This window comes from Pogona vitticeps, chromosome 6 (assembly GCF_051106095.1).
Source record: "Pogona vitticeps strain Pit_001003342236 chromosome 6, PviZW2.1, whole genome shotgun sequence".
Lineage (NCBI taxonomy): Eukaryota > Metazoa > Chordata > Lepidosauria > Squamata > Agamidae > Pogona > Pogona vitticeps.
Window position 1 is genome coordinate 60,643,100 of NC_135788.1, and position 19,976 is coordinate 60,663,075.

Sequence of the window (19,976 nt, forward strand, 5' to 3'; positions counted from 1 at the left end):
AGTCCGATCTTGGCTAGGGAAGGCAGCGCGGGGCGGCGGGGACAGGGTGGAGGGGTCTCCCCACCCACCCTGTCCCCTTCGCTGGCAGCCACCCCTGCCGCTTTCCCCAGCCTATCGGGCTCCTGGGAGTCCGATCTTGGCTAGGGAAGGCAGCGCGGGGCGGCGGGGACAGGGTGGAGGGGTCTCCCCACCCACCCTGTCCCCTTCGCTGGCAGCCACCCCTGCCGCTTTCCCCAGCCTATCTGGCTCCTGGGAGTCCGATCTCGGCTAGGGAAGGCAGCGCGGGGCGGCGGGGACAGGGTGGAGGGGTCTCCCCACCCACCCTGTCCCCTTCGCTGGCAGCCACCACCGCCTGGATCGGGCTCCTGGGAGTCCGATCTCGGCTAGGGAAGGCAGCGCGGGGCGGCGGGGACAGGGTGGAGGGGTCTCCCCACCCACCCTGTCCCCTTCATTGGCAGCCACCCCCGCCGCTTTCCCCAGCCTGGATCGGGCTCCTGGGAGTCCGATCTTGGCTAGGGAAGGCAGCGCGGGGCGGCGGGGACAGGGTGGAGGGGTCTCCCCACCCACCCTGTCCCCTTCGCTGGCAGCCACCACCGCCTGGATCGGGCTCCTGGGAGTCCGATCTCGGCTAGGGAAGGCAGCGCGGGGCAGCGGGGACAGGGTGGAGGGGTCTCCCCACCCACCCTGTCCCCTTCATTGGCAGCCACCCCCGCCGCTTTCCCCAGCCTGGATCGGGCTCCTGGGAGTCTGATCTCGGCTAGGGAAGGCAGCGCGGGGCGGCGGGGACAGGGTGGAGGGGTCTCCCCACCCACCCTGTCCCCTTCGCTGGCAGCCACCACCGCCTGGATCGGGCTCCTGGGAGTCCGATCTCGGCTAGGGAAGGCAGCGCGGGGCGGCGGGGACAGGGTGGAGGGGTCCCGAAGGCTTCCAGTCTTTTGCCTGGAAGCCTTCGGGATCCCCCACCCACCCTGTCCCTGCCAGTTTTTAGTCCATTGGAACGCATTAACCGGGTTTTAATGCGTTTCAAGGGGCTTTTTTATTTCGCTTTACGATGTTTCCGTATAGCGACGTTAATCCTGGAACGGATTAACGTCGCTATACGGGGCACCACTGTACTGCATTGCACTCTACATGTTGCTGCCTTTGAAAAGTTTTAGGAAACATCAGCTGGTTCAAAATGCTACATCCAGACTGTTGACTGGTACTAGTTATAGGGCGCATGTCACTGCCTTATTACAACAGCTTCTCTGGCTGCCAATCTGCTTCTGGGCCCAATTCAAAGTGCTGGTTATTACCTATAAAGCCCGATACAGCTTGAGTCCAGGCTATTTGAATGATCATGTCACTCCATATGAGCCTTCTCAGGTTGTAAGGTTTTCTGGAGAGGCCCTTCTCTTGGTTCCACCACTTTTCAAACCACATTTGGCGAAGAGAAGGCCTTATCAGTGGTTGCTCCCAGGCTTTGGAATCTAATGCCCTGAGAAGCCAGGTTGGCCCCCTCCTTTTTGTCCTTCTGTCATCAGGCAAAAACACTCCTCTTCAGGCAGGCAATAAGTTGTCTCAGGAATGCTGGTTTTTAACTTATAGTTTTTTTTACCGTATATGCCGGCGTACAAGACGAGTTTTGGGGCCCCGAAAACATGCCTCCAATTGTGGGGCCCGTCTTGTACGCCGGGTGCCAGGAAGGAGCCGCGGCTGCTGCGAGAGTGATGCGGGGCTGCGCTGGCCGGGGAGGAAGGAATGGATGGAGGGAAGTGGTGCGCGTTCGCTCGCCCGCCCGCCACCCACATTTCCCCTCTTCCTCCTCCTCTTCCTCCTGCTGCCGGGAGGGAGGGAGCCGCCGCCGCCGAGAGAGTGATGTGGGGCCGCGCAGGGAGATGGAGGAAGGGAAGCGGTGCACGCTCGCGCGCCTTCCACCCCCTCGCTTTCCCTCTTCCTCCTCCTCCTCCTTCTCCACTTTCCCTCTTCCTCCTCCTCCTCCTTCTGCCGCCACCAGGGAGGAACGCAGACAGGCAGGCAAGCAGATGGAGGGAGGGAAGCCGCTCGCGTGCCCGCCACGCCCCACTTTCTCTCTTCCTCCTCCTCCTCCTTCTCCTGCCGCCGCCCACCCAAGACTCTTCCCGGCGCCGCATTTTGGGGGGAGCGTCTAATACGACCCGTCGCCGTATACGGCGGCATATACAGTAAATGTTTTTGAATTGTTTTTATACCTGGTTTTTTAAAAACTGCTGTATGTTTATGTTTCTTTTTTTAAAATGTGAAGTTTATGTTGTGTCTTTAAATCTGTTGTTTTATTTGCTGTGAGCCACCTTGAGTCCCCTAATGGGGAGAAAGGAGGCATATAAATAATTTAAATAAATAAATGTAGAGGACCAGCTACTGGAAGAGGGTATCGTCACTCTTGATTGTAATGGAGATGGATGAAAAGCCTGCTTGTGAAGCAGTTAGGGAAGGGGTTAGGTTTTGTGGTGGGTGGTGAAAGCCAGTAGGCTTTCTTCATATATTAGGCTATGTAAAGCAAGTGTTTGCTCATGCACTCATGCCCTCTTTTTAAATGCAATGCTATTCCCAACAAATAAGATTTTGTAACGGGTGCAACAAAATTTTTATTTGAATGTATAGAGGTGCAGAATCCAGATGTAGAAAGCACTTTTTGTATGATGAGATGGTTGGGTTGTTTTGCTGTGTAACTGACAGTTGCTTAGATTAAAATGACTTTTTATTCTGTTGACTATACCACTGCAATCAGTAACAGTAGATTATAGATACAGTAGTTATGTCATATAAAGATGGCTGACAAGTGGAGTAGCTCCATTAAATCAATGTAACTTATGGAGGGGAAGGCTGACCGAATGGGTTTATACTAGTAGACTTACTATGCTAAGCCAACTAGATTTCAGCCTCTATAGGCAGATCAAAGAAATTGGACTCTATCTGGATTTGTGCTGCCCCAGCTTCCTGTACCATTTATACTACAATGGTGCCCCGCATAGCGACGTTAATCCGTTCCAGGATTAACGTCGCTATCCGGATTCTTCGCTATGCGGGGGGGGAACCCATAGGAACTCTGTTTAATGCGCTCCTATTGGGGAAAAACTCACCGGTAAGCAGAGAATCCCCCATCCAGCTGCCATTTTCGCCACCTCGGTAAGCGAGGCACGAAAACGCTGCAGGTGGCCATTTTCCCCCAGCTGGGCGGCGCTGACTTCGGAGCGAGCGCGGTGGAGGCTTCCCTGGAGGTTGCTCCGAAGCCAGCACCGCCCAGCTGGGCAGCGCAGGCTTCAGAGTGACCTCCGGGGAAGCGTCCACCGCACTTGCTCCAAACCTTCTCCCCCCCCCCCAGCTGGGCGGCGCTGGCTTCGGAGCGACCTCCGGGGAAGCCTCCAGCGAGGTTGCTCTGAAGCCTTCTCCCCCCAGCTGGGTGGCACAGGCTTCGAAGCGACCGCTGGGGAAGCCTCCACCGCGGTCGCTCGGAAGCGCCTGCCGGTCAGCTGGGGGGAAATGGGGCCTATGGGGAAAAATCGCAAAGCGATCGCTTTTGCGATCGCAAAATCCACATCGCTATGCGGATTCGTCATTAAACGGGGCACTCGTTATACGAGGCACCACTGTATTTTGCTAACATTTCAACTACAAGCTGAGATGTTCCTGAAGCATTATAGATCAAAAGGCTTTTAGGGAATTAACAGCCAAAATGCATTAGAATGTATTTACAGGAAAGCAATATTAAACCCACCAGTCCTCGACATGTTTCAACTCATATTTAGTCAGGATATCTTTTTACTTTCTCTTGAATGCACACCTTAAGGTAGCTATAATACTGTCAGAAGGCTAGACTGCGTTACAAGTCTGGATTCCTAACTTATTCATTCAAAGCAGAACAGCCAGAGCTGAAACACCAGAATAAAATGTATGCATTCTTCAGGAATTAACAGACACATCCATAGAACTGACAATTGTAACATAGATTGGAAGGGAAAAAATTCTTGAAGTGAGACTACTAGGCAGGAGCAGTATAGAGGAAGATGAGACTGGATGGCAACAGTGACACTCCAGCTGACTATTGCTAGCATTGTGCAAAGAAAGGCAATGGTAAACCATTACATATTTTACCCTGCAAAAAAAGAAGACGAAAAGAAACACAAACATACAGCAGTTTTTTTAAAACCAGGTATAAAAACAGTCTGAGCCTCATGGCGCAGTGGTTAAACTGCTGTACTGCAGCCAAAACTGTGCTCACGATCTGGGGTTCAATCCCAGATAGCCAGCTCAAGGTTGACTCAGCCTTCTATCATTCCGAGGTCGGTAAAATGAGTACCCAGCTTGCTGGGGGGGCAATGGGTAGCCTGCATAATTAACTTGTAAACCGCCTAGAGAGTGCTTGAAGTGCTATGAGGCGGTATATAAGCAGCACGATTTGCTTTGTTTTAAAGGATATATATACGAGGGGGTGCTGATAAGTATTGAGCCTTTCCCAGGAAAAAAAATTAAGCTAGGAAGCTGTAACTGTCATACTCTTCTACATATTTCCCGAGGAAGCCAATGCACTTGCGCCATCTGTCCTGCAGCTTCTTAAGTCCCTGCAAATAAAATTCATCCGACTGCTGGTGTAACCACTCACTTGCAGCATTAGTTGCCTCCAGAACACTCCCAAATTGTTGTCCCTTTAGGTGTTTTTTGAGTTTGGGGAACAGATAATAGTCAGAAGGAGCCAGGTCAGGAGAATAGGGTGGATGGGGCATCACTTGAAAGCCTAAGGAGGTCAGTTTTGCCATTGTTTCACCTGCAGTGTGCAACAAGGTGTTGTTATGCAATAGGATGACACCTTTGGAGAGCTTTCCTCAACGTTTTTCCTTGATGTCTTGCTTCAACTTCATCAATGAAGCACAGTAATATTTTGCTTTGATGGTTGAACCGTTGGAGGTAGTCCACGAGCAGAATGCCCTTCTTATCCCAAAAAACTGTTGCCATATGCTTCAGCACCAACCTTTGCACTTGGAACTTCTTTGGCCTGGGGGAACCACTGTGCCTCCATTCCTTAGACTGTTCCTGTCTCAGAATCATAACAGTAGATCCATGTCTCATCGCTAGTTACCAGTTTGCCCAGGAAATCTTGACTCATTTCTTGCAAAATATTCCAAAACAGCCAATAACTCCACACGTTTCTTCTTTTATTTGGTTGTCAAAAGTTTGGGGATCCACTTTGCTGCCAGCCTTCTCATTTCCAAGTCGTTGTGGATAATGGCACCAACTCTCTCACGTAATAGTCTCAGATATATAGCAATACTGATATTCGGCAGTCCTCCATGATCATGTCATGGATGGCTTTCACATTTGCAGGAACAGAGACAGAAACAGGCCTTCCACTTGGTTTCTCACTTTCAACACCAAAATGGCCAGTTTAAAAATTAACAATCCAGCGTTTAACTGTTATATATGAAGGGCCACTGTCACCCATAATTTTTGACATTTCATCATGTATCTGCTTTGCACCTTTCCCTTGGAGAAACAGGAACTTCGTTATGGTCCTATCCTCTTCCACATTGAACTTTTCTGGAGGTGCCGCCATGTTCACTTTGGACGGAAAATGAAAGTTAAAATCATAAGTAGTTGATTTTTGCACCGTTGAATATAGACAAATTGGCCAATACACCCTGCAATTTATAGCTTCCTAGCTCAATTTTTTTCTGGGTAAGGCTCAATATTTATCAGCACTCCCTCGTATATATTTGGAACTTTCCTTTTCATACTTTAAATATTTTCAGACCATGGTAAGTGAATCAGCGGATACTGATCCCACAGATAAGGAGGCCCAGCCCTACACAGAAATCTGTCCCTTACTATTGGTTTCCAAATGCTGAGCTGAGCATCTTCTCTGGTTTGACTCTCTGCTGGCCACTTACAGTTTGTAAGTTCCTTTGCTCCCTATTGAGATTGAATAGTTCAGCAGAGCCTCTACTGTTCATCCTGGATTAAGTAAAAAGCAAAGCGTGCTGCTTATATACCGCTCCATAGTGCTTCAAGCACTCTCTGGGCAGTTTACAAGTTAATTATGCAGGCTACACATTGGCCCCCCAGCGAGCTGGGTACTCATTTTATTGACCTCGGAAGGATAGAAGGCTGAGTCAACCTTGAGCCGCTACCTGGGATTGAACCCCAGGTCATGAGCACAGTTTTGGCTGCAGTACAGCAGTTTAACCACTGCGCCATGAGGCTCCATTTACAACTATTTGTAAGTAGCTTAATAGAAACTAAGGAGAGGGCACTGATAAGGCCTAGCATCGGTGTAGAGGTTCTGTGCAATAAAGGATGCACCAACAAGGCTACACTACGCTGGCTGGGGAACCTCCAAGCTATAGATTGAGCCCAATCTTCAACTGCCTGTCTTTCCTGTAACTTTCATGCATCTTCACACCTTTATGTCCCGCACACTTTAAATGGGTACCTAAGCAGTCCCTCATGTAGGAAAGTTCAGGTAAGGAGATATAACTCAACAGCAACCAAATTTCATGTACTGATTTGAGAATATAAATAGAGCAAACTTACAATTATTGAACTGAGTTTTCTTTTTCACTGTTTGCAGATGGAAGTGTTCTACAGTTTGGTACACTTGTTAGCACTTCAAACACTTATGACAAATCGGGGATTGTGACTGTTGAAACGGACAAGCCTTTGCTTTGGACAATGGGCATAAAAGATGAAGGATCTCCTTAGAAGGCAACCAACACCTATTTCTCTTAAACAAGGTCTTAATGAGAAATTTCTTGGAAATTTGTATAACAAATGCTGAATTACATGTGATGCAGTTACAAGTCATTCACAGTACTTTTTTTCAAATTACACTTTGGCTTTTAATGAAATTTTCATCTTATCACAAGCAGGTTTTACTGAATGTCTTTATACTGTACTGATGCCATAATTTACGAGCTTTCAAAAAAGATTGACAATTGATATATTCTTCACTACATTGTGCATATATATATATGTGTGTGTGTCCTTTAAAACAGAGGTCCCCAACACCCAGTCCGTGGCCCGCTGCTGGACCGGGCCATGGAGACAGATCCCCCCCCGCATGCACTCATCCCCACACAGCTGTTTTGCACATGCACGCACACTCCACCACGCCCATGTGTGCGCCACACTGCCATTCACGCATGCGCACGGGGGTGCCCTGCCTTCCCCAGCTGGTCCATGGAGTGAAAAAGATTTGGGAGCCCTGCTTTAAAGCACTGAAAACCTTATAAACAGCTGGATACTCTATATTCCATTCCAAATTGTCACTTATCACTTAACATTTTACCACTTAACTAATTTTAGGAGACATTAATTTGCAACCTGACATTCAACTGGATTATGTTCCTGGCCCAGGAAAATACCCATCTCATCAGGTGCAAGGCCAAAAGTCCCTTAGCGATTGGTTGTCTGAGAGATTTTAAATGGAGTATTGTGCCTTACTGCTTTGAATGTTTTTGGTGTTGATTTTGTTTACCACTTGTAATGTGGTATTTGTTTGATTCTTTTTTAAATATTTGCATACATTGCTTTTAGCTTTTAAATATTGTCTTTTAACAATGTAAACCACTCTGTGTCCTTTTTAAGAAGAAATATTTTAAATAAATAAATGTCCAACTCATCAGTTACAAGAACTTTACATTAACTTTTAACTGGATGCTCATATTTCACTCAGTGTGTGCTAGAACCAAATCATGCATGACAAGAGAGCACAGACGCACCACCTCAAGCATCTCTTTCAATATACAATTAGTCCTCATTGTATTCCTCCCTAGCAAAAATATCCCAGTAGTTTTGGTTCTTTACCTCTGAACAAGATGATAGGAATCCTTGTCTGTTATTATTGCTTCTATGTAGGAAGCGAACATAGGCAGTCAAAGAGCTCCTGTGCTCCCATTTAGATGAAATGGGAGACAGACAATGCTAGGAATGGGGAATGAATACCTTTCTAGATCATTATATATGCCTGGTGTGTGCAACAACTCATAAATGAAGAGTGTGAGTAAGCAACACTGTTTATGATAGACTTTAGGTATGTATGTCACAGAAAACAGAGTTTTAACACAATCCACATGTCAATTTAAGGAACATTGTTGGTACAGTGGTGCCCCGCATAGCAACGATAATCCATTCCAGGAAAATCGTCACTATCCAGAATCATTGCTATACGGAATGGAACACCCCATAGGAACGCATTAAACCCCATTTAATGCGTTCCTATGGGGGGAAAACTCACCGCTATGCGGAAATCCTCCATATGGCCACCATTTTCGCCACACCGATAAGTGAAGAAATCGTGCAAAAACGCTGTGGGCGGCCATTTCGTTTACCCGGCGGCCATTTTGGAACCGCCGATCAGCTGTTTAAAAAACATCGCAATGCGAAGATTGGTAAGCGAAACGCTTACCGATCATCGCAATACGATTTTCGCCCATTTAAAACATAGCAATGTGATCGCTTTTGCAATCGCAAAATCTGCATCACTATGCGGATTCGTCATTAAACGGCGCGCTCGCTATGCGGGGCACCACTGTATGCTTATATCCATATGCTTAAGAAGTTTGAACAATTATAATGTCTTTTTACCTAAGACACTTTGTCTTAAAAATGCCAATGCCTTAATGGTACAGACTGTTTTTTTAAACGCAGGTTTATCTAGTATCATGTTTTGCTAATTTTTGCATATAGAAAAGACGACTGAAATATCTAATCTGTTAAATATGCTTGTGTATCCGACATTACAAGAAAGAATATGGAGTTGAGAATCCTTTGAAATAATTTGTCAGTGCCACATCTTTTGCAGTAATCGAAACCAAGTTTATACACAAAGAATGTAATCTCTAGGTTGTCTTGGTTATTTCAACACGGATGCTCCCCACTATCCCTGAAGAAATGGGGTATTACATTAAGGACATTCTCTCAGAATTTACATCAAGTATAGGCAACATAATATCCTCCAGATGTTTTACAATCAATAGTCCAATGCATATGGAGGGCTCCTCTAATCTAATTTACTGAGGACAAAACTAAGAACCACAGATCAAATCAGAACATTGCCAAACCAAATTTACTTGAAAACTTAGTTTATACCAAACAGCAGTAAAAGCAAATTAGGTAAATTATTAAGACAGAAAAATGCACAATGTTCTTTTACGTCAATATGCACAATATCACGCAACAAGCCTTCCTGATGCATTCAGCCGCCCCTGCCAAAAAAAAAAAAAAATACAATCAATGTAATAGTCTGCACTGTGATTATATCATTCTGCAATTATATTTTATCAAGTGTTTCAAAGTCATTATTCAGGAAATAGCAGATTTACCTCCATTAAGATGGTTTGATTTATATACTTTAAATTTAAAAGGGGCAGCTTAAAGAAAATGTTCTCACTCAAAATTTTCCATATACAGTGGTGCCTCGCACAACGATTGCTTCATACAACGATGAATTCACACAGCGATGGGTTTTTTTGAGGAATTTCCCCCATCGTTTAACAATGTTCTCTATGGGGGAATTTCACTTAAAAATGTCCCTTTTTGCTCATTTAAAAGTGTCTTAAAATGTTTGAAACCTTTTTTAAATGCTTGGATTCCATAGTGCACCTTGTGAAACATGTGCAAACTTAATTTGGTTTTGTTCTGAGTCTTCATTAATTTTTGGTGATTTTTTTATTTTCCCCATTTAAATCAATTGAATGGATAGTTCTATGCATTTAAATAGGGAAAACAAAAAATCACCAAAAATTAAGGACGACTCAGAACAACACCGAATTAAGTTTGCATAGGATTCAGGAGGTGGGCTAACGATTGCAAGCATTTAAAACCTGTTCCAAACATTGTAAGGCACTTTTAAATGAGCAAAAACGGACTTCGCAAAGCCATTGAAATGTATTGAGTCGGCTTCAATACATTCCAATGGAGGAAACATTGTTTCACTCAACGATGTTTCCTATGGGGATTTTCGCTTAAGGACGGCAATCCGTTCTGGTTTTCAATGCATTCCTATGGGAAATGGTGTTTCACAGAACGATGTTTCACACAACGTTGATTTTTTTGGAACCAATTAACATCGTTGTGTGAAGCACCGCTGTATCTGCCAAATATATGGTGCAATAGATGCCCTCTTAAAACCATGTTAATTTACAAGTAAACAGAGCACTATTTACATGTTTTGAATCTCTTTCTCTTTTTGTACATAAATACCTTCCTAAACAAAACATCTTTAAAATAATCCTATATAGTGTATTTCTTATTCCCAGCACCCATTGCAGCTTGAGGTTAACAATGCATGCCTTTAAGAAGGCACCTTACACCAGATCAGACCGCTGGTCTATCTTGTCCATGATTTCAGACAGAATTTGTGCCTTGTCCTATCTAGAATACCAAAAATCAAAGCTGGTATCAATCTGGTGTCAAAACCTGTGCTCTGCTACTCTTCTGTGGCCCCTCTAAGTCAAATATAAGTTCTACTGACTCCAAGTAATTAGTACTGGATTGATGCAGAGAAGATACAGGAAAATTCATACTGCCTTCTTTTTTCAACATTGTGGCATTCAGTTTCATTCTGCTTTGGTTAATCTGCATACAGTGGTGCCTCGCATAACGAGGGCACCGTTTAACAACGAATCCGCATAGCGATCCATTTTTTGCAATAGCTAATGCGATCGCATTGCGATGTTTTGAATGGGAAAACATCACATTGCAATGATCGGTAAGCATTTCGCTTACCGATCTTCGCATTGCGATGTTTTTAGAACAGCTGATCAGCGGTTCTAAAATGGCCGCCAGGTGCCCAAAATGGCCGCCGCAAGCATTTTCGCGCGGTTTCCTCGCTTACCAAGGCGGCGAAAATGGCGGCGCTATGGAGAATCTTCGCTGAACAGTGAGTTTTCGCCCCATATGTGGGTTTTAGTTCCGTTTAGCGATGTTTCCGGATAGCGACGATTAATCCAGAACGGATTAACATCGCTATGCGAGGCACCACTGTATTTCCAAAAACATACAGCAAACAAAATGTCTACAATCAAAAGGTCAAAACAAGGGTTGATAAATAATAGAACGGAATAGTAGAGTTTGTTTTTATAAGATGAAATTACAGTAGCAGATGAAAGTATATGAATTAAATACAGGAATGTAACTCCATCTGATATAATAAAGTGTTCTACTTAGATATCTGGCTGCCGAAGCAGAGGCTGGAAGTTCAGTTTTCCACTTGGCACCCCAAAAAAGCCAGCCTTTGTGGATTTGGGCAAGTTGCACAGTCCCATGAAGCTTCCAGAAGAAAACCACTTCCAAGTACTTTCTACATGAAAAACCCTGGAAATGGTGCCAATAAGTCAGAAGTGACTGATTCAATTTAGAGCTTCACTGTAATATTAGCATACTGTAAGTTTAGCATGATTATAATGAGATTTCATTGTAACTGTTATTTTTCAAAAAAAAGATACATTTAATATTTTATTAATGGTTGCTTGAAAGTAATTTTAAAAAAATAAAACAAGTCCAAGTTCTTTCAACATCCAGATTAGATTAGTCTAAAAGCATTGTCTGAGGTGCTGTCCTGAAAAGATAGTTTGGAACCCTCAATTGGTACAGAATACTGATGCCTAGTTATTCAATACAATTAATTATTCTGGCTGTACGACAGCCATTAAAAATTTTTCTTTGCTGAAATCAAGCTTCTGATTTAAACAGAAGTCCTAAATCAGGTTTGTCCAACCTGCAGCCCGAGGGCCACATGCGGCCCAGGTTGGCTCATAATGCGGCCCGGTGCAATTTTTTATTTTTAAAGAAATTCCAAAGTTTCAAGTTACACTGCCAGCGCTTGTGGCCGGGGCACATCACAATGGTAGGGGGGGAGAGAGGGAAAGAAGGAAGGAGTAGGAGGGGAGGGGGGGCTGTGTGACTGCATTGTGCCATCCCCATCAATAGGTGGACGCCCTCCCGGCCCCATAAAGCCACCGGAGTCAAAGCTGGCAGCCTCTGCTGTCTGAGATAGCAGCTGCCGATAGGCGCGCTTGGAGTGGGGCTGCGGAGGATCGCTAGGGCTGCCCCCCCATGCGGCCCAAACCAAATTTATGTGCGTCTCAAACCAAATTTTCATCTTCTAATGTGGCCCAGGGAAGGTTAAAGGTTGGACACCCCTGTCCTAAATGATTTAGAGCTAGGGCATATCAGGGACTCTTTTCTCATGTGAATCTGATGAAAACCTTCAGTTTCCTGGAGAGTCTTTTATATGGGAGGCACACCCCTTAGGAAAGCTCATTATGCAGAAAACAAGTTAAACTCCCTCATCCTACAATCATTGCTGTAGCATTTCAGCAGACATCTATGAGATTATTAATATCTCAGAAAATCACTGTAATGTCATATATACCAACCACTGAAAGAGAATACAGTGGTGCCTCGCTTGACAATCCGTTCAAATCGGTGTTAAGCAAAATCGTCGTCAAGCGAAATTAAACCCATTGAAATGCATTGAAAACCGTTCAATGTGTTCCAGTGGGCGAAATACCTCATAGTGCAGCGAAGATCCTCCATAGGGTGGCCATTTCCCGGTGCCTGTTAAGCAAGGAATCCATCCTAAACACAGCGGGGAGCCATTTTGAGAGCTGCCGATCAGCTGTTTGAAAACCATCGTAATGCGAAGAATCGGTTCCCGAAGCAGGGAACCGATTGTCATCAAGCGAATTTTCCCAATTGAACCATCATTTTGCGATCACAATAGCGATCGCAAAAAACCATCATAAAGCGGATTTGTCGTTTAACGAGGTAATCGTTAAGTGAGGCACCACTGTATGGGTGTATGGGTGGTCAAATCAATATGGGTGGTCAAATGAAAGCATACAAAATAAATTATGGAATATTCCACACAACTTTTTTTAATTTTACTTACACAATAATATTGTTGATTGGAATATGGATCAGTTTTACGAAGAAACCAATGAATCCCATTATTGCAAAACCTATTGCTGTTGCCATGGCAATCTTCTGGAATTCTGTAATGAAAAAATATATTTCACTTGTAAAAATGCAAGAGATCAGAACATTGCAATAAGAGGTGACTTTAAAAAACAGAAGCACAGAAGTAGATTTCAAAAACCAATGCAAGTTGACATTTGTAACCAGGAATATATCTTAAACAACTGAATTACAAAGATTGATTAGTTTCAGAATCAAATCTTATTAATAGGCAGCTAGCACTCCTTGAACCAAAAATAAATGAGTGTGCATCAGATCCTTTTATGGAATGGGGAAGGAGGGCATGAGCATATAGAACTGCACCTCAGTGGTGTTGCTTTTGATGTCTACTCATTCAGAGTTAGGGTGAGTGGGCTGAGAGCCATTCAGCAACAGAAGTACAGGGCTCCTGTAACCAAAAACTGCTGGGGAAGAGAATCATATAGCAGCTGCTGAGGCCCATTTCACAATAATGCTGAACAGACTGGACAACTACTGGGGAGAAACCTACGGTGAAATGTCTTCACAACTTTAAGGCTCATTATACTGCCTTCTGAAAATTCTGATTAATGCTATGATCACAAAAATTTACACTACAGAATCTGCTGGTTTCTCTACATTCCTTCGTAAAGTTCTATTCCACTGCCTCACTGTGGTATGGAGAAAACACTGAGCTCTCAAGGGCTGGGCCAGCACAGCACAAGTTTGGCAGATTCTATCAAGCCTGGAGGGCTTTCACTACTGCCCCAGAGTGACTGCATGTCTGTCTTCTTGAGAAACAGCCTATTTACTTGCAGAGAGGACTGTTGAGACACATTTGGCCACTAGGTGTTAAACTGTCTAGCAAATCTGAATACAGTGAGGGTATGCAAAGTTGCAATTGGCATCCATTTCACTGCAGACCTTCAAGGTATTCAAAACATGCCACAGATAAAGGATGGAATACTGACAACTTAATAAGTTGTTCTAATGTCACAGAGGAGCCAGGCAAAAAAGGGAAAAAGCAGAAATCAAAGGAAAGATTAATGGGCCTCAGGATAGAGATAAAAAAGAGGTTATCAAAACCATCAGCAAGGGGAGGGGGGCTACTGACTCATGCTATTTTGTTATAGAACCATACAGAGATGTGAGCGTTCCACCTTCAGTATACAGTCAACCCTCGACTTACATACCAACTTTTCTATTTACGAACGGCTCTGTTCGCAAAAAATGGCATCGACTTGCGAACGGAGCCTCAACCTACGAACGAGGTTGAGGCTCCGTTCGCAAGTCAATGCCTTTTTTTTTGCGAACGGAGCCGTTTGTTGCCTTCAGAGGTCTCAATGGGCTTTCTCCCTGACATTGGAGGAAGCCCTTTGAGACCTCCGAAGGCAAAAAAGTAGGAAGAAAGGGCGGGAAATTCAAATTTTTTGAAATGCTGGAATGGATTAATTCTGTTCCCATGCATTTTAATGGAAAATGGTACTTCGACTTACGGACTTTTTGACGTACTAACGCTGTTCCAAAACGGATTAAGTTCTTAAGTCGAGGTACCACTGTACTTTGTTGGTCTACAATTCTGCCAAACAAGCATTTATGCTGCTCACTGAAACCTTCTCTTACTAAACAAAGGAGGGTTCAGGCTCTTCTGTACCACCATGAAACCAGCAAGCTTTCATTAAGTAAGCTACAATCCTCCAGGACTTTGGGGAAAGAACTTACACTTCTCACATCAAGCTCCAGAAAACCTGCAGCACTCCATGTGTCTCTAAGGCCCAATATGATGTCAGAAAAAGTGACCACCTTCCTGTAAGCTCAGGAAGTAATACTTTCCCTAATTATTTTTTCTCATTTCAAGGAATGTGTTCACCAACAAACAGGCAATTATACTGTAGAGTCTTGTTCAGAAATTTCTCTCCTCATTATAAAATAACATCCTCTGAATCCCATTTCATTATATTATTTCAGAACTTTTTAAAAAATGTGTAGCTCTTAGAAATAGAACTCACCAAAGCATTTATCAGCCCTGCCCCACCCCCAACACTGTGTGATTTGGTTCTTCAAAAGCAGCATTTGTGAAACATGAGTCTCCTCTGAGAAACCATCAGATATTTTATCCAACAATGAAAATAGGAGATTCAAAACCGGAATATGAGATAAACGTTCAATCAACTGAAAGCAGATTTTTCCCCATGTCTCTGACACTAATATACATCATAATTTAATTGTTTCAAATTACTTTACCTTTCCTGTCTGGTTTTGTACATCTTTTAACAAGCCTAATAGAATCTTTAACAAACTGACGGCTGGGTTCCACAAACTGCATTACTTGATCCATGATGAACTGCAAGAACTAAAACAAATACATCAATTTGCAAGGTTATTTCTGTACAATCATTCAAAATCAACTACAAGTTTTCTTTTAACAGAAATAATGGTGAAGTTTTAAATGCAAACAAAAGTATAACTTCACAAACTTTCATATATATTTGATTGAGCTAAAAACTACGTCTAGGCATAGCTTGAGAAACAACTCTGCCCCCATTTGTAAATCCACACATGTCATCATACACAATCTGTTTTTCAGTACTTCCAACATTTCACTCCAGTGTTATTCGCATTAATATACCATGCTTCTTTGCAAAGCTGAATATAGTTTCCTTAACAATTTTTACTTTAACACCCTTTTAACACTCACTTAAGTTTACAGATGACAAAATCTGGAATTTTACTCCAGAGTAAGTTAAATCACCCCTTCACGAATTGCTGCCTTGTCGTGGTGAAGGGGCTTGAGTAATTCAGAGAAGCTATGGGCTATGCCGTGCAGGGACACCCAAGAAGGCCAGGTCATAGTGGAGAGTTCTGACTAAACGTGATACACTTGGAGCAGGCATTGGCAAGCCACTCCAGTATCTTTGCAAAGAAAACTCCATGAACAGAAACAAAAGGCTAAAAGATATGACGCTGGAATATGGGCCCCTCAGGTCGGAAGGCGTCCAGCATGCTACTGAGGTAGAGCGGAGAACAAGTACAACTAGCTCTAGAGCTAATGAAGTGGTTGGGCCAAAGCCGAAAGAATGCTCAGCTGTGGACAAGCCTGGAAGTGAAAGTCTGATGCTGCAAATTAAAATACTGCATAGGAACCTGGAATGTAAGATCTATGAACCCGGGTAAGCTGGATGTGGTCAAACAGGAGATGGAAGAATAAACATTGACATCCTGGGCATCAGTGAACTAAAGTGGACGGGAATGGGCAAATTCAGTTCAGACGATTATCATATCTACTATTGTTCAAAACAAAGCAGGGCAAGGGAGTTGAAAACAAAGCAGGGCAAAGGCTAATGGAGTTTTGTCAAGAGAACAAGCTGGTCATCACAAACACTCTTTTCCAATAACACAAGAGGCGACTCTACACATGGACATCACCAGATGAGCAATACCGAAATCAGATTGATTATGTTCTTTGCATCCAAAGATGGAGAAGCTCTCTACAGTCAGCAAAAACAAGACCTGGAGCCAATTGTGGCTCCGATGATCAGCTTCTCATAGCAAAATTCAAGCTTAAACTGAAGAAAGTAGGAAAAACTACTGAGCTAGCCAGGAATAATCTAAACCAAATCCCTTATGAATACACAGTGGAAGTAAAAAACAGATTTAAGGAACTCGATTTGATGGACAGAGTGCCTGAAGAACTATGGATGGAGGCCCATAACATTGTACAGGAGGCAGCAACAAAAACCATCCCAAAGAAACGGAAATGCAAGAAAGCAAAGTGCCTGTGCAAGGAGGCCTTACAAATAGCAGAGAAGAGAAACAAAACAAAAACAAGGGAGATAGAGGAAGTTATAGAAAAATGAATGCAGACTTCCAAAGAATAGCAAGGAGAGACAAGAGGGCCTTTTTAAATGAACAGTGCAAAGAAATAGAGGAAAATAATAGAAAGAGTAAAACCAGAGATCTGTTCAAGAAAATTAGAGATATGAAAGGAACTTTTCTGCAAAGATGGGCATGATAAAGGACAAAAATGGGAGGGACCTCATGTAGAAGCAGAAGACATCAAGAAGAGGTGGCAAGAGTACACTGAGGAATTATATCAGAAAGATCTGGATGTCCTGGACAACCCAGATAGTGTGGTTGCTGATCTTCAGCCAGACATTCTGGAGAGGATTTTGAAGGGGCAGAGGAACTAGAGACCAAATTGCCAACATGCTCTGGATTTTGGAGAAAGCCAGAGAATTCCAGAAAAATGTCTACTTCTGCTTCATTGACTATGCAAAAACCTTTGACTGTGTGGACCACACCAAACTATGGCAAGTCCTTAAAGAAATGGGAGTGCCTGACCATCCTTATCTATCTCCTGAGAAACCTATATGTGGGACAGGAAGCAACAGTTAGAACTGGATATGGAACAACTGATTGGTTCAAAATTGGGAAAGGAGTATGACAAGGCTGTATATTGTCTCCCTGCTTATTTAACTTCTATGCAGAATACATCATGCAAAAGGCTGGACTGGAGGAATCCCAAACAGGAATTAAGATTGCCGGAAAAAACATCAACAACCTCCGATATGCAGATACCATTCTGATGGCAGAAATTGAGCAGAAATTAAAGAACCTCTTCGTTTTCGTTTCGTTTAGACGTTTAGTCGTGTCTGACTCTTCGTGACCCCATGGACCAGAGCACGCCAGGCCCTCCTATCTTCCACTGCCTCCCGGAGTTGTGTCAGATTCATGTTGGTTGCTTCAGTGACACTGTCCAACCATCTCATCCTCTGTCGTCCCCTTCTCCTCTTGCCTTCACACTTTCCCTCTTAATGAGGGTGAAAGAGAAGATTGCAAAAATGATCTGAAGCTCAACATCAAAAGAACTAAGATCATGGCCACTGGTCCCATCACCTCCTGGCAAATGGAAGGGGAGGATATGGAGGCCGTGACAGATTTTACTTTCTTGGGCGCCATGGTCACTGCAGATGGTGACAGCAGCCATGAAATTAAAAGACCCCTGCTTCTCGGGAGGAAAGCAATGACAAACCTCGACAGCATCTTAAAAAGGAGAGATATCACCTTGCCGACAAAGGTCCGCATAGTCAAAGCTATGGGTTTTCCAGTAGTGATGTATGGGAGCGAGAGCTGGACCATAAAGTGGACTGCCAAAGAACTGATGCTTTTGAATTATGGTGCTGGAGGAGGCTCTTGAGAGTCCCCTGGACTGCAAGGAGAACAAACCTATCCATTCTAAAGGATATCAACCTTGTGTGGTCACTGGAAGGACAGATCCTGAAGTTGAGGCTCCCATACCTTGGCCATCTCATGAGAAGACTCCCTGGAAAAGACCCTGATGTTGGGAAAGTGTGAAGGCAAGAGAAGAAGGGGACGACATCTCATACAATTTCATTTACTCCAGAATAAATTCCCAATGAGATTCTCAGCAATTTCTCACCTGGCTAGCTAGGTCTGAAACCACATTCTCATTCTAGGAGAACACTAATGATCAGTGCATAGCTATTGATTTCAGCACATAAAGAACAGCATGAGGATGGGCAACACATGGCCTTCAGATACTGACTTTCTATCAGCCTTAAGCAGTATAGTGAGGAATGATGGATTTGCAATCTGGCATCTGGATGGCCATAGATTTCCTATATCTCCCTTATAAAATTAACCACTCTATTAATACACAGAATAGCTACACAATAGAACAGAAGAGGAGGTGGGTGATGGGGCACATTTTAGACTTTCTTTGCTTTCCAGTAGGAGGTGGCATATGTTTCTAGGCTACAGGTCCCAAAATACATCAGTACCCATATTGAGGAAATTCTAGGAGGTCTAGGTTCCAAAACACAGAGATTCACACTTCTATAAATAATTATAATCGTATGTATTAGAATCACGGATCAGACGTTGCTTCTCAACTGAAATACTTAGCAATACAATTATCCTATTCCTTTTGACTCTTGGAATAAGAAAGATGGCAACCCAAGATAGGGTCATTTGTATTGTACTACGAACACTCTGAAATGTTATTCCAGACAGTAAATCCGATGGCTTTTCCACACTGCTTACAGGCCTTTCTTCCATTTGCGCAGGGCTTTTAAAATGTGGAAGATGATAAATATGAGCCTAAATCTTTGCTTCTTCAGAAGTGCTCTTGTGGCTTCCACTGTTTTAAGCGGTTATAGTGGAATTTAGAACAGAACAGGTTTTAACGACAGCGCAGCACAGAACTTCCTCAAATAAAGTTTGTTTGAGGGCATAGGAGACCCCCCCTCTCTATCTGTACTAAAGGGAGCAAATACAAACTCCGTGATCCAGGCTTGTCGCACCATCAGCATCGCCCACCCCCACCCAAGCAGCGTACTGTACAAACCACGGCCGGCGGCACTCACCCACTCCCGATCCGACCCGTCGATCGCGACAACCCAACGTCCGCTCTTTAAAGACACGTAGCAACTTCACCAAAGAGAGGAAGCGGAAGCCTGCGCGGGGAGCACGCAGAGGCGACGCACTTCCTCTCCTGGGGTGCCGTTGCGGCAGTAGCTTGGTTATACTTCCGGTTTATATATAAACTTCCGGTTTATAAATATATACATTTTAAATATATATTTACGGCTGTGCCCAAAGAAGTACCCATATTTTAAACTCAAGACAGAGCGGATTAGGTTTACAGAGGAGTCTTGCGTGCTCGTTATTGTCAAACCACACATACCCTCCGAGTGACACGCGCGTGGACACTTCTCTAACCAGGCTTTTATAGTTTTACGCGCCTCGAAACGGGCGATGTCGACGATCGTCACAGCGAGGAAGAAACAGACATGCCGGCCCCGCCTCTCTGCGCGAGGCCTGTGACGTCCATGGAGCCCTTTGGACGGGGGGGAGGAGAGAGAGAGAGAGAGCGGGAACGAGCCTGGTTCCGATCCCGCGCGTGCGTAATAAAAGGCAGCGAGGAGATGACGGGTTGCGGGGCTGATGGGATGCGTTTAGCTCTTTCTCCCTCGTCTTTGTTTGGCGTCGGGGAGAAAGTACGT

At 44.1% G+C, this 19,976-nt stretch overlaps 2 protein-coding genes across 6 annotated transcripts in view; one reads left to right on the top strand and one right to left on the bottom strand.

Annotated features, from left to right (window-relative positions):
• Positions 1-19,976, top strand: part of LOC110090022 (uncharacterized) — a 306,902-nt gene that overhangs the window by 276,234 nt on the left and 10,692 nt on the right. Inside the window, exon 1 of one of the 3 annotated variants that reach the window (XM_073003740.2) lies at positions 19,774-19,873. The exons of 1 other annotated variant lie outside the window; for it this stretch is intronic. The gene's annotated coding sequence lies outside the window, so the exon portion shown is untranslated. Of the gene's footprint in view, positions 1-19,773; positions 19,971-19,976 lie in introns of those variants that run through there. One more of the 3 variants, XM_020813445.3, reaches the window with a different exon arrangement.
• SEC61G (SEC61 translocon subunit gamma) lies at positions 9,058-19,797 on the bottom strand. Of its 3 annotated transcripts, none has more exons than XM_020813449.3 (4): positions 19,658-19,797; positions 15,196-15,304; positions 12,908-13,010; positions 9,058-9,218 (listed from the first exon to the last, which is right to left on the bottom strand). In XM_020813449.3, the coding sequence occupies exons 2-4, from the start codon at positions 15,287-15,289 to the stop codon at positions 9,209-9,211; spliced, it is 207 nt and encodes a 68-aa protein (XP_020669108.1). In that variant the 5' UTR covers positions 15,290-15,304; positions 19,658-19,797; the 3' UTR covers positions 9,058-9,208. The 3 variants fall into 3 exon arrangements, with proteins under 3 accessions (XP_020669108.1, XP_020669107.1, XP_078233564.1); XM_020813448.3 differs by lacking the exon at positions 19,658-19,797 and adding an exon at positions 19,338-19,496; XM_078377438.1 differs by lacking the exon at positions 19,658-19,797 and adding an exon at positions 18,202-18,287.

What these genes read in the sequence shown, in the direction of transcription:
- SEC61G (XM_020813449.3), bottom strand. Translation starts at nt 15,289, where the DNA reads ATGGATCAAGTAATGCAGTTTGTGGAACCCAGCCGTCAGTTTGTTAAA. An exon ending in TACAAAACCAGACAGGAAAG is followed by an intron (nt 13,011 to 15,195) that starts GTAAAGTAATTT and finishes TTTTCATTACAG; the next exon opens with AATTCCAGAAGATTGCCATG.